At 42.7% G+C, this 25,640-nt stretch overlaps 1 protein-coding gene across 4 annotated transcripts in view; it reads right to left on the minus strand.

Annotated features, from left to right (window-relative positions):
- Nucleotides 1-25,640, minus strand: part of LOC141133189 (protein Wiz-like) — a 144,754-nt gene that overhangs the window by 109,964 nt on the left and 9,150 nt on the right. For all 4 annotated transcript variants that reach the window (XM_073622398.1, XM_073622395.1, XM_073622397.1 and 1 more), the window contains exons 2-4: nt 12,012-12,354; nt 5,759-5,816; nt 3,855-5,380 (exon numbers count right to left, since the gene is read on the minus strand). In XM_073622398.1, coding sequence (XP_073478499.1) covers nt 3,855-5,380; nt 5,759-5,816; nt 12,012-12,240 — 1,813 coding nt within the window. In that variant the 5' untranslated portion in view covers nt 12,241-12,354. The remainder of the gene's footprint in view (nt 1-3,854; nt 5,381-5,758; nt 5,817-12,011; nt 12,355-25,640) is intronic.

The following is a 25,640-nucleotide window of genomic DNA, read 5'->3' on the forward strand; positions in this document are numbered from 1 at the left end:
AGGTAATACAAGGCCTTGTGGGTCTGGATAGAAGGAGAGGAGGGCAGAGAGGATGCAAATGACTCTGCAGCTGTAGAATCGGAGACAGAGCAGTAGAGAGCATTTTCATAACAGTTATATCTTTACTGTTTGCACTCAGTAAAAATGTAAAATAGCAAATGTAAGGGATACTTCCACAAGATGACATATACCTTGTAGGACTAAGGCTTCATTCACACCGGTGAATTAGGCTGCCACAAATTGTAGAGGCAAGAATCTTCTGATTCCTGTTGCGGCTGTGATGGCTGCTGGACACATAAAGTAAGTTCAGCATTGATCACTGCAGGTAGTTGCTGGCCGTGCAGAGAGCCACGAACAGCTGTGGCCACTAGAGACCTGTCATTATAGTTAACTAGGCCGGCAGCTGTACCCAACCGCTCACAGCCGCAGCAGCAATCAGGAAAATTCCTGCAGCTACAATTCGCACCAACCTAAATGGTGGGTGTGACTGTAGCCTAAGGCCTCATTCACATGGGTGTATATCTGTGCGCACCTGCATGGGTGTCAAATTGGAACCAGCTGCTCCGCCCTGATAGACATGAATGAGGCTGCCTGCAAGCAGACGCATGGAATACCTGTGCATCCCGTACAGGCAAAGACAGCCCTTCACACAAATGTACGCAAAAGTATGCCTGTGTGAATAAGGCCTTAACCCCTCATAAGCCGGCACATTTTTAAAATTGCTGCAATTCTTGGAGTTCTTCTTTAAGTTCTAATCTGACTTGCCAGTTGCTAAAAGAAGGGTCATGTTAGACTTTGAAGTTCCAAAACAAATGACATGACACATCGCAAAAGTTAAACTCTCTGACCTTTACAAAAAAAAATAAAAAACACTGATTCTATAAAACTATTCATAATTAGACATTTCTAATTATTTTTTTGAAATATACATAGTCATATACAGGACTAGGTTAGACTATATGATTTAACAATGATTTTTATATCGGTCATAATTTGTGGAAGTTTACAAAAGCGAGTAACGAAAGAGCTGCTGTAATTGGTTCAGTGTTTACTGTTAAATATGTTGGAGTTATATAGATGGATAAAAGAAACATACAGTAAACCGCACCCAATGTCAGTTACCAAAGTCATCCTGCAAGCATTGCTGCATGAATTATAGACTATAGAAAAATACTTCTACAAAATGAGCAGTTTTATAGATTCAGTATTGTGCTCTTAAAATATGGTATTTTAATTTATGAAAAAGCTCTGAAAGGGTTGAACATGGCAGCTGCATTGTGTAGTGTTAAAGCAGAACTCCAGGCACACGGCAACATACAGTTGAAATGTATATTTTTAAAGGATTTTAGCTGCTAAGGGATCTGTAATTCTGTTCACCCGTTTTTTGTTTTTTTTTCCCCACACACCACTGCCACAAGGCCTTGTAAAGAGGAAATCTGGAATTTCCAACTGTACAACTTCCTGAGTCATCTGCCCGTCCGGTGGACAGAGATAGCGATAATGATCAATCATCCAATGAGCTGGCTGGAGATTGAGAGGTGATACGGGCGGCTGCAATACTAGGACCAGCAAAACAGGGGTGACTACTGCCAGGTCATGCAGTGTAGCGAGGTGCACTAGCTGAACAGAACTACAAATCTTTAGAACACTAAAACAGTTTACAGATATGAATTTCAACATTGCATTTAACGGTTTGCCTGAAGTTGGACTTTAAGCTTCATAGAAAGAATGCAGGCTTGAAACGTTGAAGTATGCACTACCCCTATGTAAAAAATATTATGTTTATGGTTAGAGTATTGCAAGCAAAACTGGCAAAGCAGAAAGGAACAAAAAGCCCAGTAGTCGCTAACCTTGTTTATAAGCTTCAATTGTTTTACACATGGCACATTGTGCTGCTTTAAGTTGTCGGTCTGTATCGACCCTTCTACAGCCCACATCGGCAGGCCTTCTCTGCAGTACTAATGAGCCAGATGAGTTAACCTGCGCCCAGATCATATACACTAAATTATTTACATATTCTTAACCTGTAAAAAAGGAACACACCCCCACCTCTGTAGCTATGGGCATTTGGGAGAAATTGATTCTCAAAGTTTACAGTGAAATCTTAAAGTGGAGTTCCACCCATTTAAAAGTCAGTAGCTACAAAAAGTGTAGCTGCTGACTTTTAATAAACAGACACTCACCTGCCCCATGGTCCAGCAAAGCGGGCGCACACAGCTTCCCACCTCTCCGCCGGAATTGTAACTGTGGGCGCCCGGCTGTGGCTTCAAAGCCGAGCGCGCACTGCGCATGCGTGAGCCACGCTGCACGTTGTGAATGGCCGGGCAATCTTCTGGGACACGTTGGAAAGGGAGGAGAGGTGACCTTCCTTCCGGCGACAGGGGAGGAAGTGGAAACTGGGTGTCTCTCAAAACTGGGTACCCGCTTCCCCCCCCCCAAAAAAATGACATGCCAAATGTGGCACGTCAGGGGGTCACCAGTACTTAAAGCGGAAGTTCCATTTTTGGGTGAAACTCCGCTTTAACTTTTCTCTGAGAACAGGTGTTGGTAGATTGCCAGTTCTCTAATGTAAACAAACAGTAAATGTTTCTAAGGTCTCCTGCACCTTGGGCATTTAGCCCCGATGCACTGATGCAAAAGGTGTCCTGTCCTGTGAGAGCTGGACTGTGCGCTTAGCTGTACGAACATTTAGGGCAGCATGTGTCCAGGGAGGAGTGCCTGTATTGCAGACTTCTTGCACTGCAGGCAAGAAGTTTCTTAGGCTGCTGGCAGTGGGGCTGGATGGGACACCTGTGCCCTCAGCTAAACATCACAGTCCCATGCACTGGGGGCTAAACACCCAGCGTGCATCGGGCCTAAGCAGCTTATAAACCCACTGAAACAAGATTTTGGAGTCTTCGATTTGATTTTTGAGATTTAATTATTTCACCTTACGAACAGCTACAGAGGGGATGGGTGGCTTGTTTTAAAGCTCTTTTGTGGTTTGTTAGGAATATGTAAATAGTTTATTGTCCATAGTCTGGGCACAGGTACACTTTAAAGATATCCTGTCACCAGAACAGAGAATATGTGCATTTACTGTATGTTAGGCATGTTATGTGCTTGTAAAAACCTCCCTTGTGAAGACTCCCAAAATCTCTGATCGCTGTCAAGACATCTGAGGTCAGCAGCCCCAGTCCACTCAGAATTGTCTTTCAAGTGAATTTCCACTGCAGGGGGGGTGAGTGGAGGGTTGGAGGAGCTAGATCAGCACAGAAATTAATTTGGCATTTCCAGAAAGGAAAAGGGATAGGCTGTGCAAGTACAAAGGGAGCTGTGCTATAAAATTGGCTCTGGAGTAGTCAAACATGGTAGCAATTTCAATGGCACATTGCAAGTCAATAAAAATGGTTTCTAGAAAGGAAAACTGCTGCAAGTAAGTATTTTTAATACCTGAATTTCTCTGCTTTTACCTGCAATTTTTAAATTGGTGACAGGGTCTCTTTTATTTTTAAGGTTAATTTTGCTAAATGTTTTTTTCATCAGCTCCTAGCAGTTGACAAGTGCATAGATTTACTGCTTATCAAGACAATCAAAGTCCATGTCATAACAGGCCTTATCTGACTTATTACCAGTGAAGGGAAGTAGTATAGACTAGATTGCTTAATATAAATGGCCCTTGGGTTCTGCTCCTTAGTACAGGAGTAATGATTTTTCTTTTATTTATAGTGCTACCAGTGAAGAGGATGGTATTGTAACTAAACAAAAACTCATGCCCCCCACCTCCACTCCAGAGATCTCTTATTGTTTCTAATATAAAGGCTAAGATGACCCTCTCTAGTCATTGCCATACATAATGTCAAGTCAGCATTTACCTTTCTTGCGCTTCTTCTGGAAGGAGTAGTTCTGTTCAATTGCCTTTACTTCCTCTGCAGATATGAAATGTCGTACATTGTAGCTGACTCCAACTCTGTTCAAGTGACCTCGGACATGGTTTGCAAGACCTATCCCATTATGGAAGCGATCAGGACAATAGGGACACTCCCGTTCTTCGCTCCTTAGCCCAAGGGCTTCAAGCTGACTAGCATACTTGGGATCAGTTAATAAGGTATCTAGAGGGATATCATCTTCTCCATCATCTGCCCAGTCTTCCCTGGGCAGATGGGAGCCAAGAGAAGCACGTGAAAATAAAGTCTTACTTAAAGCAAGTTTCTTCTTATAGCCCCAAGGCTGACGTGCTTTCGTTCGCTTTTTCTTAGAGCTTATGTTCTCCAGTGAGACAACAGCCACCTCTTCTCTCAGTTGTCGTCTCTGATATTCTTCAATTCCACCAGCAGCTTTAAGAGCGTCTCGAAACCTTCTCTTTAACTGTATTGCAGCCTCAGGCAATGGAACTAATCTTCTGGGCTTATTGCCTTCTTTTTCTGCACGTTTGTTATTATTCTGTGAACTATGAGATTCTTCCCTAGCTAGAGTCTTTCCTTTTACCTTACTAGGACCTTGCATAACAGGCTGAGATATGTCCAATTTCCAATCAGGCTCAACCGAATTCTCTGTTTCTGGAGGCTTCCATATCCCTTCAGTTGGAGGTTCTGAGGTTTCACCTCCATCTGCCATCTCTGATAACACCCTGAAAGATGATGAAGTTGTTCGAGTTTCCCCACCAACTTTCTTCACATGGGTCTTTGCATGCTGAACAAACACCTTTGATGAGTTTGTGCCAAACAGGCATTTGGGGCACTGCAGACGAGCATCTCGTCCTTCATCTGTGAAACTCTCGAGTTTGCCGATCTCTTCTATAATTTTTTTTCTGGATTCTTGATGAAGTTGGCGGTGAGATTCTAGACTCTCCTCATCTCCAAATCCCTTTCCACATTCTCCACAAGTGTAAGTACCTTCTACCCCGTGACCACCCTCTCCTTCTCCTTCTTGGGAGTGTTGAAACATGTGCTCTAACAGGTGGGCTTTTTTCTTGAAGTAAATACTACATTCAATGCAGGTATAGACAGAGCCTTCATCGTCTTCTTCTTCCTCTTCCACCTCTACATGTGCATCCTCTTCTGAATAATTTCCCCCTTGCCAGGCTTCATGGGCCCTTCCTAGCTGCAGTGCTCTTCTGTAAGCTGGCATTGTAATAGGTGATGGGTCTGACCTCACCATCATTAATTGTGTATGACCTTCTCCGTCCTCCAAACCTGAAGTCCATTCAAACCTTCTATGCTGCATATACTGTTCCTCTGGAAGCATTCCATCAGATTCCCTTTCAATTTCTTCATGAGTGTTTAGGTATCTCCAAGGAGTAGTATGAGTGCCAGGCTGGTGAGGAGCAAAGTGGTGCAAGGTACTATGATCAGGAGGTGGAAGAGTATATTTAGAAGAAGATAGGTGATCTTGCTCTGGGCTGAAGAAGTTAGATAAAGATTAGGTAAAGGTTCAGGATGGTAATATGATAATCTAATGCTCAAGGCCTTTAATCTTGGCATACATTAGGGTAAATGTTCAAATAAAATATATAATATATATATCTTCCAAATCCAGTTAAATAAAAAAAAAAAAACATTACAAACATACTCTAACGTAATGGCTTTTGATGGATTTATGAATACTGATGAGCTTATAGCAAATATGAAACCACAATTTTAATTAAGCATCCAATTGAAACAAAGCATAAGGTCTCACATGGTCCTAAATTTCTCTGGTCCTACAATATTAATGGAAAAAAAAACCTGAAATCCAGCAACTGAATTTATCACAATCAGAATAATATATTAATCCTTACCGCCCCATGATGCCACAGTTATGCCCATCAGACTCTCTGGAGTGGGTCAGTCTCATCCCTAAAAAAAAAAAAAATAGAAGAAATAGATATAAAGCAAATCTGACAAATTAGATCTAGTCAACAGTGATCATGCAGATCTCTCATTCTGAAGGGCTGTCCTCCCTAGTATTAAAGAATAAGTTCACCTGTATGAAAAAAATGCACATATTTTTGTCGGATGGATTGTGGGTGCAGTGTCAGGCTCCTGCAGATACACTGCCTATAGCTCTGTGCCTGTAGTTCATGCAGTAAGTTTCAGAGCTGTGGGAAATGTGAATAGACTATGAGCGTGCTTATCAGCACGCTCGCAGTCCATTGGAACTACAAGTCTGTCTGCCGCGGTGGCAGATGGGAATTGTAGCTTTTTCATTCACAGAGCCCTGTGAATGAATGACGTTGCTGTGCAGGCGGAACACTGCACAGCCGCGCAGATTTTGAATGTGACTGTGGTTGTGAAAGAAAAGAACCCCCACCCGCTGTCACGGGGAAGGAGACTCATCCTAAATATGGATGTAACATATTCCAAAGGTGAACCTATCCTTTAAGCAAGGGTTGGATATGTTGAGATCTTTCTCTCTGCTTTAGCTAACATTCTAATGTGGGGTACAAATGGTAAATGGCTTGTTCCATTTTTTTGCGGAGGTCTCGATGATCAATAAAAAGCACTTCCAAGATTGATAAAATGTACAATTTCATTTTTTGGTTAATCCATACAGTATATGGCCCATTTCATGAATGTTGCACGGCCACCCTATTTCTAGGTCATTTTGAAATATTAAAAATTTTCAATAGATTTTGAGTCACAGACTCAAGGCATATAGAAATTAACCCTACAATGAAATTAGATCTTAGAAGTACCCACATACACTAGAATACCAAAAGTATTAGGACGCCCTAGGGCTCAATACTGAGCTGGCCAACCGTTTGCAGCTATAACAGCTTCAACTCTTCCGGGGAGGCTGACCACAAGGTTTAGGAGTGTGTCTATGGGAATGTTTGAGCATTCTTCTAGAAACGCATTTGTGAGGTCAGGCACTTATGTGGACGAGAGGCCTGGCTCGCAGTCTCCGCTCTAATTCATCCTAAAGGTGTTCTTTGGGGTTGAGGTCAGGACTCTGTGCATGCCAGTCAAGTTCCTCCATCCCAAACTTGCTCATCCATGTCTTTATGGACCTTGTTTTTTGCACTGGCCAAAATAATTTGTGGCCGGGGGGATTATAGCGTGGGGTTGTTTTTCAGGTGTTGGGCTTGGCTCCTTAGTTCCAGTGAAGACAACTCTTAAGGCATCAGCATACTAAAACATTTTGAACAATTGTTTGTCATGCTCTTAACTTTGAAAAGTTTGGGGATGGCCCCTTCCTGTTCCAAACAAGGTCCATAAAGACATGGATGAGTGAGTTTTGGGGTTGAGGAAATTCACTGGCCTGCAGAAAGTCCTGACCTTAACCCGATAAAACACTTTTGGGATGAATTAGGGTGGAGACTGCGGGCCAGACCTCCTCGACCACATCAGTGCCTGACCTCACAAATGCGCTTCTGGAAGAATGGTTAAACATTCCCAAACACACTCCTAAAGCTTGTGGACAGCCTTCCCAGAAGATTTGAAGCGGTTATAGCTGCAAAGGGTGGGCCAACTCAATATTGAACCCTATGGATTAAGATTGGGATGCCATTAAAGTTCGTGTGTGTGTGTGTGTGTGTGTGTGTGTGTGTGTGTGTGTGTGTGTGTGTATATATATATATATATAAAAAGGCAAGTGCCCCAATAGTTTTAGTAATATAGTGTATTAGCAAAAATTTCACTGGTTTTGCCAGGTTTAAAACAGCAATGGCCCAAGTTACGAAAATAATCATTTCACCCAGTATCCACTGTTCAGTAAAAAGAAAACCAAAAATTGCTCAGGTCTCTTGCTGCTAACAATGAAGGATTTGCCCATATACTACATGGCGAGCAACATGTCGTAGGTTCTATTTTATAAGTACAGTAAAACCTTGGATTGCGAGCAGAATTTGTTCTGGAAACATGCTTGTAATACATACAAAGCACTTATATATCAAAGCGAATTTCCCCATAAGAAATAATGGAAACTCAAATGATTCGTTCCACAACCATTTATTCATAAATCCTTCAGTTTATAGTCCATATAAAAAGATTATAGCAAATGTGATTTGGTTGTGTAACCATAAACAAATGGAAGCCTCCACAATGGGATTAGAAGCAAAATCCAGCAGGAGCTACAGAGTATAAAAGAGAAAAAAAGAGAGGCGCCTCTAATTGTAGCAAATTGGTTACATTTAATGAAGGTAGAACATTTAGCAACTCACATGGTTGATGATTTAAAGAGGCATATCTAAGTATGCAGGCATCTGGGGTAAAGCTGTCCACATAGACCATCCCCCGCTCTCACCCCGCAATCGTGAGTGGGAAGACTACCCCGCAGTATAGCAATCTGAAAGCGAGGCTTGAACCGCTCATGGAGCACAGTGTGGAAGGGACGAGGTCAATGGTGGTGAGGAGGATTGTCTATGTGGACAGAGTTACCCCCGGATGCCTGCAAACTTGGATGTGGCTGTTTTAATCATCAACCATGTGAGTTTCTAAATGTTGTACCTTCATTAAACGTAACTGTATTGCTACACTTAGAGGTGCCTCTCTTCTCTTTTATACTCATTTGTTACATGACCCTACTTTTATATCAAGACATCGCTTGTATATCAAGTCAAAATGTATTTCTTTATCGTACATCACGGGACACAGAGCCATAGTAGTTACTATGTGGGTTATATAGGCCACCTTTAGGTGATGGACACTGGCATACCCTAAGACAGGAAGTTCACTTCCTATATAACCCCTCCCATTACAGGGAGTACCTCAGTTTTTTTTGCCAGTGTCTTAGGTTTTAGTCACGAGTAAAGATGTGCTATGCTGAGCTCCACTGGAGTAATCCTTTGCTGGGGCGAGCTATGCAGCCGAATCTATTCAAAGTGACTTTCCAGGCTGAATTGAATGGTACCTGGGCCTTGTGGCGGAAGAAACGAGGTTTAGCCCATAACGATTCTCTTTTTTGAGAGCTGGACCCTGGGATCCAGTGCTTTGGTTTTTTCAGCCATAAAGCTTCCTGGCGGGGTGCTATATGGGTCCAAGGGAGTGGAACCCCCGATAAGAAGGGGCCCCGGTCCTTGAAGGTTTTTGTAACGGAGCCCGCCGTGAGGCGTGAAGATTGGGTCTGTTTGGTTTTACCACAGAATCCCTGCAGCGGGATAAGGTAAGTGGAGATTCCTAAGGAATTTTAATTTTTTTTATGGATTTTCTCCTTTAAAAAGTAAATGTTGTCATGCTTAAAGTCACTATAGGGGGCTGTATAGAACATGTACCTTGTTCATGCTTTCCATATCTCGCTCTGTATCAGCAGAAGCTGCAGGCTTCCTCCGGCTAAGCAGTCCCAAGCCTCGGTAAGATGCTGAAGGGGGTATTTTTTCTAAAACACCCTCCACCTGGGCAGAAGCTCTTCTCCTCTCCCAGAATAGGCAGGGGGAGCCCAGAACGATTGGCAGATGCCGCTCCGCTCCTCCACCGCCTCAGCACGGTGGTTTTCCATCTCCCCACCACACATGCGCGCACGCCGATCCCGTTGGATTGGAGGCCCACTCACGAGCGGGAAACTGTCTTTTTCGAAAAGGGGGGCAGTAGGAAGATGGAGGGGGCGTGGTTTAGCGCAGCGTTGGCATGCCTCAATGTCCACAGCGTGGGTGCATAATAAAAAGCTCCATTTGCACACTGCAGGCTGGCAGAGACACAACAGCAGATGGGGGCATGTAAGTGGTGGCACAGGCATTCCCTAGGCACATTTACTGAGCATCAGGCTGAGCATTAATAGCAGCGGCAGTTGCTGGACTATTTGCTCAAGCATTGGGTGCATTTTCTTATGGCAGTACCTTTGCGTTTTTGCATCGACTATGGTCAGAAGGGGAGGTGGAAACACCCCAAAAAAAGGGCCCGAAAGTGTCTCCCTCAGGCTCTAAAGGACCCTAGTCTCATTTCTACAATGTCATCCTCCCCTGAGAGTTCTAGGGTGGCTGGTCAGGGTGAGCCATCGGGGCCATCAAGTGTTGCAACTGTTTCCAACATCACAGCCCCTGTCTATATTACTGAGGAGGTTTTTTTTCTTAGCTTTAGTGGGATTGGAAGAAACGTTAGCAGCTTTAATCGCATTTTCCCAGAGTGGGAGAAAACGCAACAGGTCCCCTTCTACTACCCAGGACCCTCAAACAGAGTAACTGGGGGCAGGAAAAGATGAATTCCCATCAGGGGACCGTGAAGATGCAGATGACTCCTCTTCTGAGGGGTTAATTGCGGAAGGACCTCCTTCAGGCTTCACAATCTGAAAGATTGCTGGTGCAATCTCTTACTGAAATGGTCCGCTCCACATTTATGTTACCCTTAACTGAGTCGGTTGGAAAGCCCACTTCTTGTTTGGGTTCACTAAAGCCTCAAGCTTTGCATGCCTTTCCTGTCCATTCATTGCTGGAGCAGCTTATGTATTCTGAGTGGGATCACCCAGATAAACATTTTTTTACCTCCTAAAAAATTCTCAGCACTTTATCCCATGGAGGAAAAATTCACTAAAAAGTGGGAAATACCAGCAATTGACGCTGCTATATCCTCTGTGAATAAAAGTTTGACTTGTCCGGTAGACAATGCTCAAATGCTTAGGGGTCCAACTGATTAGAGGCTGGCTTCCTTGCATTAATTCTTAAGTCATATCATAGAGTCTGGAAGGCATACGTTTCCTGGTGTGAATCCAAGGGTTGGCATCCCAGAAACTACGTCATAGATAGAATTCTTGCCTTTCTGCAAATGGGGTTAGAGATGAAGCTGGCTTTGAGTACTATCAAAGGCCAGGTCTTGGCCTTATCAGTATTGTTTCAACGACCACTTGCTTCACATTCTTTGGTCCGTAGCTTTAAACAGGGGGTAACGCGGATTAATCCACCGGTTAGGTCACCCCTGAACCCTTGGGACTTGAATTTAGTTGTCGGGATTACGGAAACAGCCTTTTGAGCTAATGCGACACGTTCCCTTGGTCCTTTTGACAAGGAAGCTAGTTTTTCTGGTAGCCATATCTTCTGCGAGAAGGGTATCAGATTTGGCTGCTCTTTCTTGTAAAGAGCCATATTTAATTATTCACAAGGATAGGGTAGTATTGCGTGCTCATCCTAACTTTCTACCGAAGGTAGTGTCAGGTTATTGTTCTAACTTCGTTTTTTCCAGAACCCTGTTCTACGAAAGAAAAGTTGCTACATTCTCTTGATGTGGTGAGAGCAGTCAAAGTCTACTTGAAGGTGACTGCCCAGATTTGAAAAACGGATGTTTTGTTTGTGTTGCCTGAAGGTCCTAAAGGAGGACAGGCAGCATCAAAATCTACTATTGCTAAGTGGATTCAGCAAGTAATTGTTCAAGCTTATGGTCTGAAGAGGAAGATTCCACCTTTTCAAATCAAAGTGTACTCCACCAGGGCTGTTAGTGCTTCATGGGCAGTGCATCACCAAGCCTCCATGGCTCAAATCTGCAAGGCCGCAACTTGGTCTTCAGTTCGTACATTTACCAGATTCTATCAGGTGGATGTAAAAAGGCATGAGGATATCGCCTTTGGGTGCAGTGTGCTGCAGGCAGCAGTATAGGTCCTCAGGTCTGATGGTGCCCTATTTTTGTTTCTCCCTCCCCTCAGATAGCATTGCTCTGGGACATCCCACATAGTAACTGCTATGGCTCTGTGTCCTGTGAGGTACGATAAAGAAAATATGATTTTTATAACAGCTTACCTGTAAAACTCTTTTCTTGGAGTACATCACGGGACGCAGAGGTCCCTCCCTTCTTTTGATACACATATATTGCTTTGCTACAAAAACTGAGGCACTCCCAGTAATGGGAGGGGTTATATAGGGAGTGAACTTCCTTTCTTAGGGTGTGCCAGTGTCCATCACCTAAAGGTGGCCTAGATAACCCACATAGTAACTACTATAGCTCTGTGTCCTGTGATGTACTCCAAGAAAAGGATTTTACAGGAAAGCGGTTATAAAAATCCTATTTTTAAAATTTTGCTTGTCTTACAAAATGATCTCAAACCAAGTTACTCTCAAACTAAGGTTTTACTGTAATAATAAAGATGTAGAAGAATGAGATTAAAAAAAGGACCAGATCAACCCTACTCACCGTCTCTGCTCTCCTCTCGATATCCAATGTGGGAGTAGGATGGGAGGACACCAGTCTCACCAGGATATGCACCAACTGTGGGTTCTCCACCACCCACAAGAACAATCTCCACACCTCCTGGGCATGGCATTGGGGCACAAGCTTCATTCTGCCCAAGTGATGGCAGTGGGTAGGGCAGGTTATCCACATCGTCCTGTCCAGACAGGTATGAGGAATGAACGTCCTCCATGGGGCACAAAGGTAAAAAGAAGGAATTGGAGGACCAGTGAAAAAAAGTGGAGGACAGTAGGAAGGAGGATGTTATCTAACACACCAAGGTGATGTCAACAATAGCATGGAAGATCTAGAAGATGTGCGATTATGAAATCAGTGTTCCAAAAAGATGACACCAAAGCAAGAAGGTGGAAAGGAGAAGAAAAGTAGTAAGTGGGAAAAAAAAAATGAGGAAAAAAAAACAAAAAACAAGTTAGTTACCGGTAAATGTAATCTGTATGCTCTGATCAGCCCATAACCCCCAATCCCCCCCCCCCCCATGTGACCACCCAGGTAAGGGGCATTCTAAGGTGCTTTTTACTTTCACATAAGACTTCTGTTTTCAAAATGTTACATGGTTGAGAGATTTGCTAGCAATGCACATTCTAAAACTTATGTTCTAACTTTTTGTTGTTATAATATAACCATTACCATGCTACCGAAAAGTGCAAAACATCACATCCTGGGAGCATGGGAGCAGAAGGAAATTAACAATGTCTCGGTTGTACGTAGACCACAATCTGATCCTGTACATGTCAGAGCCGTTTCCCACCTGTTGTAAAACGGACAATAATAATCATCCACCGCAACAAAATAAACAGACTCCTAATTTAAAGCTGAACTTTAGGTCAAAAAGCTTAATTTTGTATTAAGCCTCAGTAGCAAGAAAAGGCTAGAAAATCAATTTTGCTGGCACTAAATACTTTTGATAACCCATATATAACCTTGTAAAATTAGCAGTGGTACCATCACTGTGATTAATATTTTCTGTACAAAGAGAAAAGTCATGGGTTGTACCCAGCAGGTTCACCTACTAAACTACAGCCTGCCTGCAAAAAAACAGGGGGGCACATACAAGTTCAGTCCCCCAGCACAAGACAAGAAAGCAGCAGTGATTGGTCTTTATTAAAGGAAACTTTCGCAGAGGCGCAAAGGGCAGGATTTGTTTCATAGTGAATTTTGGCACATATCTGGGAGAAGTACACAAAGACTCAATAATACACATGGATATTGTATTTAGACAATATTTATTTATCCCAGAGTAAGGCGTCTACAGATCATTCATCCTAACAGCAGGCAACGTGGCATGAGGTGAATCTGCGCATTTACCCCTCATTCAGACGAGCACTGAGACTCATCTTCCGGGGCAGAAGAGGGTACACAGATCTGAACATACAGTGTATGCGTTTGGATCCATGCACCAGCTCTTGCCCGCATGTCAAATTTTGACATTATGGGCTGCCTGCACACAGCTCTGATGTGGAGGCACAGGCAACAAAAAGTGCCTCAGCACGGAGGAAGGGTCTAAACGCCCATCTGAATGAGCCCTTCTGCTTATTAAAGCGAGAACTCAGCAGGTACCAAATATTTCAAAAATAAAATATTGACTGGCCAGAAAAATACATCATGTCCAACGGTTTCCAAGCAGACACACTTTGTAGTCATAAAGGAAGTCTACAGACATACAAAATGTTTCCCAATCTGAACCTTAAAGCAGAACTCCACCCAAAAGCGGAACCTCCACTTATCTGCTTCCTCCCTTCCTCCTCTTCCACATTTGGCACCCTTCAGGGGGAATAACTGGTACCTGTTTTTGACAGGTACCCTTCACCACTTTCAGGAGACAGCGCCACAGCGCAGTCCCTCGGAAGTTCGGCCGCCCTCCTTCCTCCGCTGCTGGGCCAGTTAGAAAGCCCGGCACGCTTTGCGCATGCATAGTAGGCTTCACTGCCGGTTTTCCCTTAACATGAATGGCAGCAGCAGCACCCGAGAGCCGATTCAAAAATCCTCTGGGGTCCTGACATCGTGTGAACCCTGGACAGGTAAGTGTCCTAATATTAAAAGTCAACAGCTACAGTATTTGTAGCTGCTGACTTAATTTTTTTATGGGGGGGCGGGAACTCCGTTTTAAGGCGAAACTTAATTCTCTCAATCAACATTGACTATTTTTAATCCTTATGCTGCTAGCATTAGTATATAGATAGGAAAGTATATCACATTTACTTGTTTTAAACTCTTTTTTTTTTTTTTATTTCTTCAGCTACTTCCTGGTTTCCAGAGCTAGGCAAATGTCATACATCCCAGAAGTCTTCAGGAGGGGTTTACTCTAAGCAAGCCCTCCCGAGCTAAGGGCAGATGGATTCCAGGAAGCAAATGCTAAATGAAACATCTGCCATTACTCAAGACGGCCATGGCCAGAAATGCTAGAGGGTGATTTTGAAAGTGATTTCTCAGCAAAATAAAACATGGAGACATTGATGTATGGATGAATTTGCTTTGTATATTTAAAATGAATTAACCACTTCCGGAACGCCGTACGACGATGTACGTCCTTACTTTGAAGGGGGATATTGTTGTGATGGCAGCAGCTAGCTGCCATAACCCCGGTAACCTCTTCTTCAGCCGGTGGTCCGGTTTCCGATAAGAGTGGTCTCTGCGCGGATTTGCCGCGAGATCACTTTTAATCGGCAGCGCGAGAGGCCCCCTGCCACGCTCCGGTGCCCTCCGCGGCTTACCGGAGCCGATCGGATCTTCACCCTTGCTGGGCATGGAGATCCTGGGTCCTGTCATGCTTTTTTCCTATTACAAGGGATGTTTACATTCCTTGTAATAGGAATAAAAGTGACACATTATTTTTTTTAAAAACAGTGTAAAAATAAAAAGGTAAAATAAATAATAAAAAAAAAAATAAAAATTTTTAAACGTCCCGCCGAGCTTGCATGCAGAAGCGAACGCATACGTGAGTAGCGCTCGCATATGAAAACGGTGTTCAAACCACACATGAGGTATCGCCACAAATCGGTAGAGTGAGAGCAATAATTCTAGCACTAGACCTCCTCTGTAACTTAAAACATGCAACCTGTAGATTTTTTTTAAACTTCGCCTATGGAGATTTTTAAGGGTAAAAGTTTGTCGCCATTCCACGAGCAGGCGCAATTTTGAAGCGTGACATGTTGGGTATCAATTTACTCGGCGTAACAGTATCTTTCACAATATAAAAAAAATTCGGCCAACTTTACTGTTGTCTTATTTAAATTCAAAAAAGTGTATTTTTTCCAAAAAAAGTGCGCTTGTAAGACCGCTGCGCAAATACGGTGTGACAGAAAGTATTGCAACGACCGCCATTTTATTCTCTAGGGCGTTAGAAAAAAAATGTATTACTGTTTGGGGGTTCTAAGTAATTTTCTAGCAAAAAAAACTGTTTTTAACTTGTAAACAACCCCTCTCAAAAAGAGGATCAGTCTTTAAGTGGTTAAATTGTGTTTTTGGTTTGTGGTGCTCAGATGCAGCGTAGTTCCGATTCAAAGGTTGGTTTGAGGCAAAAGCTCTCTTGAGCCTGTAGGCCCTCAGCACTGGCATGAAAGTTTTACATTTCTGGTCCAATGAGAAAAAACAACCCAATATTACATGGCAGAGCACCATCCTTAGAGAGGCTGTGCAAAGCCAGATTCCATTGTGATTCAACAGCATAATGAGACTATTAGGCCATGCAGAACTCCCTATGAGGCAACAATCAGCACACAATTCCAAGTGCTCATTACCGTGTTCTAACATTTATCAATTTGATGGAAAATCTCTGTAAAAATGGCTAACTCTTCTCTTTTCAGAAAAATTTAAAGAAAGTGCATGTATCTATTACAGTGCATTGAAAAAGTATTCATACCCCTTCTTCCACATTTTGTCATGTTACAACAAAAAATGTAAATGTATTTTATTGGGATTTTATGTGACAGACCAAAACAAAGTGGCACAAAATTGTGAAGTAGAAGGAAAATGAAATGGCTTTCACATTTTTTACAAAATATGTTAAAAGTGTGGCGTGCATTTGTATTCAGCCCCCTTTACTCTGATACCCCTAACTAAAATCTAGTGGAACCAATTACCTTCAGAAGTTGCCTAATTAGTAAATAGAGTCCACCTCTATGTAAATAGCTGTTCTGTGAAGCCATCAGAGATTTGTTAGAGAACCTTAGTGTACAAACAGCATCATGAAGGTCACTATTATCATTTTCCTTCCACTTCACAATTATGTGCCACTTTGTTGGTCTATCACACAAAATACATTTACGTTTTTGGTTGTAACATGAAAAAATGTGTAAAATTTCAAGGACTATAAATACTTGTTCAAGGCACTGTAGCTCGCTAAAATTAAAAAAACAGGTTAGAGCAAAGGCAGGCTAAATGAGAGGAATCCATTGATTTCCTCATTCTTGCTAAACAGCGTTGATAGAGAAATGTCAGCTTGGGTGCCCAGCCCATTCAAACAAACACAATTTACAATAACATACAGGCATTACCACACTGCACAGATAAAAATGGGCCCTTAAAGCAGTAGTAAAGTCTCCTAAGTAAAAAAAAAAAAGTGCCCCCCTGCAGGTTTAAGTCAGAATGTACTAGTATGCACCGCATACCAGTATATTATGCGATACTTGCCTACAAACAGAGCCCTCTAGCACTGCGCTGTCATGGCTCCCCCTGGTCCCTGGCACTGCCATCTAAACTTGGCCTTCCTTCTGGGTTCCGCATCTTCAGCCGTTTGAATGGCCAGGCTGTGGTGACATCACTCCCGTGCACTTTGCCGCAGCACACAGAACCGTAAATGCAGACTGAGCTTTGCATGTGCAGCTCAGATGGCATTACTCACCGACGGGCAGGGGGGACATTTATGACAGAAGAGACCACTGAAAATACACTATACTCCCCCTTTCATTCACAACACTTTGCACAGCCATCATCATTTTTCTTATGGTGAAAAATAGATGTTAATATGAATTGTAGTTTTCGCAATAAATGTTTTTTTTTTACCTTTTAATGGACTTAAAGACAACCTAAACTTGCCATATAGTTTGTCCACACCAGCAGCCACATTGATCGCATGGCTGGTGGTGTGCACTGGGAGGAACAGAGCCGGTGTGTGAATCCTGCTGCATTGTGCTATTTATTGTTTATTTTTATTCTTTTTTTTTTTCCCTTAGAACTTACCACTTGCAAATGCTGGAAATGTGAATTTAATTCTGTAGATTTATATAATAAGGTCCATATTTAACGCAAAGTAATGACATGTTTTATGGACCTTGTATATTTGCCAACTCATATAAAAAAGAAAGACACTTACTACACTATTCATTGTCATATTATTAGTCTAATGTTTGAAGTGGAACGGTCACAGCAAGCAGAACATTCTCTTCAAGCTGTTTTATGACAGTCACTCCTCTAATAAATGTGAACCATTGTGGTGAAGCATTGATAGGCCAGACTGTCCCTCAAAATGTTCTAGGTAGCTGTGACTGTCCTATTGCCTCTTTAAAAACCTCCTCAGAGTGCAACCTGTGCATTATGTGTCCAAACTTTGGGATATCCTAAATTATCATGTTTGTGTTATAATGTTGTTTTTTTTTTAAAGACAACCTGTCAGGAAAAAAATATGAGGGTCATCTTTGCTGACCACACGTCCTGAAAATCCTAGTTGCCTGGTTGTTATGTTAATATTCTGGGTTAAATACTTTGGGTCACTGACCTAAAAAAAAAAAAAAAAAAAAAAAAAAAAAAAAATTAATAATAATACAAAGAAGTACCTGCAACATTTCTCTGAATTTACAGATCAACATAATTATTCCAGGTCAGCAACTCAGAGGGTCAACATAACAGCAAGCAAATAGCATTTTCCAGAAGACAGATGTCAGCTTCCATCAAGGTTTACATTAAAGTGAACCTTTGTTTGCAGCTTAGACTTACCCTCCCTTTACTTCCGCTCCAACTTCTGGGTATGGGGAAGCACATGACTCACGTCTTTACTCCCACACTTTTTATCCCAGTGTTTTAGCCTAGCATGGGAATTGTGTATTGTTAGGATTACCAAGCTAAAATTATCGGCAATTTTTGTATTTACCATAAAATCCATTTCTCGGTCTTCACTGAGAGACACAAGATTCAAAGACAATTGGGTTATGCTGCTACCTGCAGGAGGATTTGAATACTGGCAAAAAATAAAAAAAAAAAGTGACCAGCACAGTATTACCCCCTATTCCCAATGTGTCTTAGTTTTGTATAAAAACAATACACAGAAATGGGATCTGTGTTCATCATGTCTGCCTGCATCTCAAAGAACCGCCTGAGGAGCCTTGCACCCATGGATGAGTCCCTAATATCCAGAACAGAGGACCGGGTGGCAGCCTTATAGTTCAGAGAGACAGTTGCCTGATGCCAAAAAGCCCAAGAAGCACTCACAGATTTAGCAATTTGCCCTGGCAGTGGAGGCTGGAACCCGATCCTTAGGGTTAAGCTTGAATGATGATCTGTCCAAGCCACTGAGAAATGGTGGAAAGAGAAGCTGGTTTACTTCTACTGGGACCATCAAGAATTTTCTTCTAATGCTAGCAGTGGCTGCTAGGTAAAAACGTACAGCATGAACTACCTCTAGAGTCCAGATAATGAAAGGAAATCTTCTGCTGATGTACTGAGCCAGAGAAAGGATGGAAGAACAATATCCTGGTTCAGGTGAAAGGCTGAAACCACCTTTGTAATGTTACCACAATTGGTTCTTTACAAGACAAGGCCACCAGTTCAGACACATGCCTTGCAGAGTTGATGGCAAGAAGGAAAGCAACTCTGTGAGTATGAGTAGAAGAGATCACAGAATGGTTCTTTTGGCACTTTTTGAACCTAATTCAGACCCCACAGAATCACAGGCAAACTCACAGGGGAAGCTACATTAGAGACACCCTGAGTGTCCTAATCAAAATGTGGGAAGCTAGTGACCTCTGGAACAAGATTGCCAAGATCTGACCTCTAACAGCGCTGAGGGCATACTTCTGATTCCAAGTCTGATTGCAGAAAAGTCAGAATTTGTCTCACAAAGTATTTCCTGGGCTGAACATTTTCTTCCTTGCACCAAGTGACGCATGCCTTCTATGTGAGATGGTAGGCAGTGCAGGAAGTAAACTTCCTGGCTTTTAACTTTGTGGGAATCACCGATTTGGAGTTCCTCAATACCTGAGCTTCAATAGCCATGCCATTAAAGCCAGTGACCGTGAAGCAGGATCGTAAACCAGTCCTTGAGACAGAACATCCTGACAATCTAGGAGAGCCCATGGAACATCTGCTAAGTGTCTATTTAGGTTGGAGTACCACATCCACCTGGGCCAACTTGGAGCTATGAATATGCTTTCTATCTTGATCTTGTGAGCTGACGAGGAGGGAGACACAGGGGTGGAGCTTATGCCAGAGTATTCCTCTACCTTGAGACAAACCTGTCCAGTTTGTTGAACCAGCAGGCCAGAAGCCCACATTCTGCAGGGGTAGGGCCTGTTCACCGGAACTGGGGGCCAAGTTCTGTCTGCCAATTGTCCACCTATGGTGTGTAAAGGCAGACACAGCTGGAAAATGAAGAGGCTCTGCTCAAGAGAGAAGTGACTGACTGGATTACAGGTTCAGAATTGTAGGGGCAACCAAATCGCACATGGCTCCAAACGGATGATTGAAGAATGGGATTCTTGCAGTTACCAAGTCCCCCACACTGTGAAAGTGTCTAGGATTCCTCGCAGCCCGTTAAGTGTGGCATCCATTCCAAAGACCTTTCAGGAGATCAGGAAGGATTTCCATAACTGGATTTCAGAGCCAAAAATCTAGGGATAACCTGATCCTCTGTGCCAGGTAAATCAGTTTGTCTAGAGACTGAATCAATTTGTCTCACAATGTAGGGGTCTGGAGTGGAAATGGGCAAACGGGACTGCCTTGAAGCAGGCTACAATTAACCCCAGTACTCTCACGCAGAAGTGAAGAATTAGGGCAACTATTGAAATGAGGAGTTCCTTTCTAAAAAAGCATGGGGCCAGCAACTTGGTGAATGCTCGAGGTGTGCAGACAGGCCAATTGGCATGGCCATAAAAGTGCTGGGGTCCCACGGTGAAGCCAAGGAAATCCTAGCACTGAAAAAATGCGGACAAGCAAGTATGCATCCTTGATGCCCCAAGAAACCAGACAGTCTCTCTGATTGAGAGACAGTAAAACAAAACCTGGTGGATTCCAAACCGAATCGTTGGGCCCGCATTAAGACATTTTAGGTCTCTGAGATCAAAGATGGGGTTGATGCCCCTTTTTGGTTTCAGGACTGTGAAAAGGTTGGAGTTGACCTGTGAAACCTTTTCACCATAGGAACTGGGGTAATCTGCCCTTAATGCAGAAGACCTACCAAGGCCACAAGATCTGTTAATCAGTGCAGAGAGCCAGAGACACAAGTAAATTGAAACACATGAAGTGAGGAGGGGGCAGATTGTAGCCCCTGAAAAACCACCTACCGTACACAGGCAGCAGAGAAGTTGTATGACCATGTCCATAAAGCAATGCACATATCCCAAGTTGGGAAAGTGTTAGCAGGTTTGGAGGATTTGGAAGCCCATGGTTTGAACTGGGCATCTGGCTTAAATCTGGCTTTGGAAGTAACAAAAATAACTCTTCTAGGATCTCTGAAGGGTGTGAGTCTTTCCTGCCTGAGGCAGATAAGTACTTTTACTCCCAGTGACATCTTTGATGAGGGTATCCAAAGCAGCTCAAAAGAAATCCGTTTCTTGAAGGCCATAATTGCAGTAAAATTCTAATGTGAGAGAACAGAAGAGGGGGCCATGCCTGTCGAAGCTAGGAAAACGTTCATGGACTCAGGCAGAGGACAACATTCCAGGCTGTCAGTGTCAGGAACTCAAGTGGGTGCATTTGCAGGTAGCACCAGGTCTGTTACTGGATTATGACAAACGGCTGGCAGCATCCCCATGTGGTTTGTGATAAGGAGCAACAGGAGAGAAGATGTCGCCTCTTTCTGTTAGCAGGTCCCCTGTTGGAAACTTTTTTTTATGTTGCATTTTGCATTCCACTAACTTGCCATTTATAGCACAATAGATTACCTGCACTATTTCATGTCTGAATATGAACCGTCTAGCTGTTAGGTTTAACTCTGTGCTATCTAGCTTACTTCCTCATGGCACTGAAATATTTGTGCTTTGCTTGTATAGATGTTTATAGTATCTTTTTTCATGATGAAAATTAAAGAATACACATGAATTACTCCAGAGGCTGTTTGAAGCCTCTGGACCTGGATATCAGCACCCAACATTTCCAATAAATGTAGTTGCGTAAAAAGCATATTCCTAGAGAGTTTTCAGAAACTGGGTCAGACTAGAGCAGTGATGGCTAACCTTGGCAATCCAGATGTTTTGAAACTACATTTCCCATGATGCTCAACTACACTGCAGAGTGCATGAGCATCATGGGAAATGTAGTTTCAAAACATCTGGGGTGCCAAGGTTCGCCATCACTGGACGAGAGGCTCTGGACTTGAAAAGCAATCTGCTGCTAGCTACCAGGTCCGGAAAGTACCAAAATGCAATGCCCAGTTCCTAAAGGTCACATTACTGCAGGGTCTAGCAAAAAAAAAAAATGTAATAAATAGGATTCTAGCAAAAACTGAGGCCTGCTCAGAGTGGGAGAGGTGATACCCAGCTGTTTGCTGTTTTCCAGTGTCGAAACCCTTCTGCAGACGGCAGTATAATCCCATTGTCTCTGAATCCCGTGTGCCTCAATGAACAAAGAAGAGGGAGGAACAAAACAAAACTAACCCAACAAAATTAATGACTGGCAAACTTCAATATATTACTTTTTTTTCTAGTATTTAGACTCCCCTTAAAGCGGGGGTCCACCTATCGTTTTTTTTTTTTTTTGGAGTTCATTCACAAACTTTTCTTCTCATGATTATCTACTCACATATTCTGTGTAATAAGTCCGCCTGTGTCCGATTTCGTTGTAAAGAATAACTTATAAAATTCACTGAAGGCGGTTTCCATCTTCATTGTGGGCATTTGAAGCCCACAAGCATGTATTTCCTGGATGCGGTGAATGCTGTGCTCCCAGCATTCACCGTGGATGTTGTGATGACGCTGTTGCACAATGCATGCTGGGAAGCCTGAGACTAGCTCCCAGGGGACTGTGGGAGGTCTGGGAGAGGCTAGAAACACGCCTACTCCCATGGGAGGAAAACCAGGAAGTGCTAAGAAGATTAGAAAATAAAAAGTAATTACGGCGATTTAAATTTTTTTACACAGCATGTCAGCATCTAGGCAAGGAAGAGAATGCATAGAGATAATGTTCAAAATTTGGGTGGAACCCCGCTTTAAAGCAGAGCTTCACTTTAACCACCCCCCCCCCCCCCATGCTTTTTTACCTGCTCCTGCTCCTCCTGCTCCCACTCCCGCTTTGCTCGTCTAGGCGATCCAAGCAGAAGTTTCCCCTCTTCCTGACCACAACCTCTTGAAACACGCCCCAGGTCCCAGGAGGCTGCGGGTCCATTCACAAAGCGATGTAAACAAAGCAATTTGTGCATGCACAGTGGGAAGCTGACTGTGAAGCTACAGGAAGTCAAAGCCGACTTCCCACATCCAAGATGGTGGCGTTGGGAACCCAAAGACCAGCAAAGAACTGGTCTAGTGAAGACAGCACTGGATCCGTGGATTGATAAATGAATGTTTTAACAGTTAGCAGCTTTTAAGTATTCTCAAAGACTGAAGTGTAATGTACACTACACAGTCAACATGCAATTACATTTTTTCAATCAAATAATTTCGTTTTCAAGAAATTCATCTTCTGAGACCCAGAGATGTCATCACTGGGTCTGTCTTCTGCTTGTTGCCTTGAGTTTGGTGGAAGGAGCCAGCAGGCTCCTGTAAACATCAGAACTCTGCTTTGGATCTTTCACAAACAATTATATGAAAGAACACATCCCCTTTAGAAATGCATGCTTCTCCCTGCTGGTCATTGAGTGCTGCATACTTTTTTTGAGGATGTGTTCTTTCATATAATGCTCAGGAACAAACTCACTGATGGCAGAGATAGCCAATAGCCGTGAGAGGCTGCCAATGACAGTACAGATCTGGATGAGAGGTGTTTGATGAATGACTAAAGACAGGAAAATAAAGGCAAATAGCTGCTGCAGCCTCAAAGAGTTAAATGTGTGGTATATTGTGGATAGATAGTTCTCAGGGAATTGGCAATAATCTGTTTAATCATGGGAGAGCACTTGCTACAAGTAAGGAGGGGGGGGGGGGATGCTGGAATTTGACTTTAAAGTATGACTAAATGCTAAACTTTCTTTTTCAGTTTTGGATGTAGTGTAGAGGGAATAGAATGCTTGTCAGCTGTCTGGGTCCCCCTTAAGGACATTCCCCTTTCTATTTGTCCTGTTTACCATTATCATTGAAAATTAAAGCAAAAGAAAATCCCAAATATTAGGTTGTCCCCAGAAAAGTAAGAGGGGAAATCTTCCAATGGGGACACTAGTTCTGGTGACCTGGGGGTCCCCAGGGATTCCTTTAATTTGCAAGGATTTCCTCCCACTTCCTGTCTGGCTACAGGACAGGAAGTGAAGAGAAATCGCCGCAATGGGACACAGATGGCAGAAAAAAAATCTGACAGGGGTTATAACCCTCCCTTGCTCTATCCAAAATGAAAAAAAGGTTTTGCCTATAGTTCTACTTTAAACATTATATAAAATCTACAGCCTTGAAATCAATTTAGATCCAGCAACATGAGAGGTAATTGCTATATCAGCAAATGCATGCAGTATGAAGGTTGATTCACATGAATATGTGCAAACTGCAGCAGGCCATGTGAATGGTTATTAGCATCACTAGAAAGAACAATGTGTATAATCTTCCAAGTTTTGTACATTTCATGCAGATCTGCGCAAGGTGAAATTCTTATGAGCTTTTAGATTTCACCAGCTTACCTGATCTATATACAATCCATTGGGCCCATTTATATAAATGGCAGAGGCCTGGTTCACACTGGTGCAACATTTGCTCATGACATGTACAAATCAATGATTCCTTATGAGAGCAGTCCTAACTGGTCCATCTTTGAAAAAGGTTCCTGCACTACTTTGGTCCGACTTTGGTGCCTTTTCAGCCCATTCAGCAACGTTGAAGTCGGATCGATCCTTGTCCTAGCATCCGACATGTTGATTACAGCAGCAGGAAAAGGAATTTATGTCACACTGGGACTGTTTTGATTGGTCAAAGGACAAGTCGGACTCAAAGTTGGAACAAAATCATATCCTGTTCAAGTCGGATAGAAGTAGGATCGATGTGGCAGGGCAAATTCGGATCGACAATCCTGCAACAGTTGTGTCATACCAGTGTGAACCAGGCCAGAAAGTAACCAGGAGAAAAAATTAAGCTGTTAAAAAATAGGTAACCAAATGGATTCATTTCTTTTTACTATATAAAATAGGAAATTTTAATGGTCACTCTGGGTGACAACATCACTTTTCATCCCTGAATTCTTTTTTTATAGGTTTCAAAGAATGTATAAAATGTCCAACTGCTGAAGTAGATTAAAGGGGTTTGCGTTTTTTTTTTTTTTTTTTTTGTGTTTTTTCACCTTAATGCATCCTATGTCTTTTTTCTTGTAGGTTTACAACCTCTTTAACTGAACAAGCTGAAGTTAGAAGCTGATTGGTTTCTATGCAGAGCTGCACCAGATTTTGCACTCTGCAGATTTAGTAAATCGGCCCCATTGCGTCCGCTGTGTCTACTTTCGTGATTTTCAGCTTCCAACAGGATTGGCCAGGTGTGGTATATACATAGTTACATTGGTCCAATCTGAGCTACTGTAACCATGTATAAAATATGTATTCATACCTGGACTTCATTTTTAAGGCAGCCTGATTCCCTTGATAGGGGTGCCAGCAGCGTACCGGTGGTTCCTATATGTGCACTGTTGTGCTTTGAAACACATACAGATTGAGATGCACGGGCAAGGTGTTCGGGTGGCATTTAAAACGCAAGGCACTGCAACTCCTGCAATGTGTATGATGTATTACCACAACACAGTAGTGTGACACTAGTCTCAAGGGGTTTTTAGCCTAAGCCTAAAGCTTATTTTCCCAAAAAGGCACAATGTAACATTTACAAATTTGTTAAATTTGTTAATTTATTAAACATTAATACCTTTTTATCTTTTTGGTTTTGTAAGCATTTTGGAAGTTCTATCATATCTGCATGCACTAATAATGACTTTATTGTATTTTTATTGAAAATATGGCTTTCATAAACATTTACGCAACTATCATGACATGTGCAAAATCATGAGCACCATTTTTTTTATTCTACAGGTCCTGTGCTTTCAAAAAAAAAATGTTTGTTAGGTCTTTCAGTAATAACTAAACCTGTAAGTAAAAAAAAACTGTGAAAAATGGGAGGCTGGGAATGTCCCTCGTGGGAGGGTGGCCCATTGGTTTTCTGTGGGCCTTCCCCCCACAGGTGGCCATCTCTTAAGCCTCATACATGCATTCGGATTTTCGGGAGGGAATAGTGTGATGACAGACTGTTGGCC

The sequence above is a fragment of the Aquarana catesbeiana genome, linkage group LG03 (assembly GCF_042186555.1).
Source record: "Aquarana catesbeiana isolate 2022-GZ linkage group LG03, ASM4218655v1, whole genome shotgun sequence".
Classification (NCBI taxonomy): domain Eukaryota; kingdom Metazoa; phylum Chordata; class Amphibia; order Anura; family Ranidae; genus Aquarana; species Aquarana catesbeiana.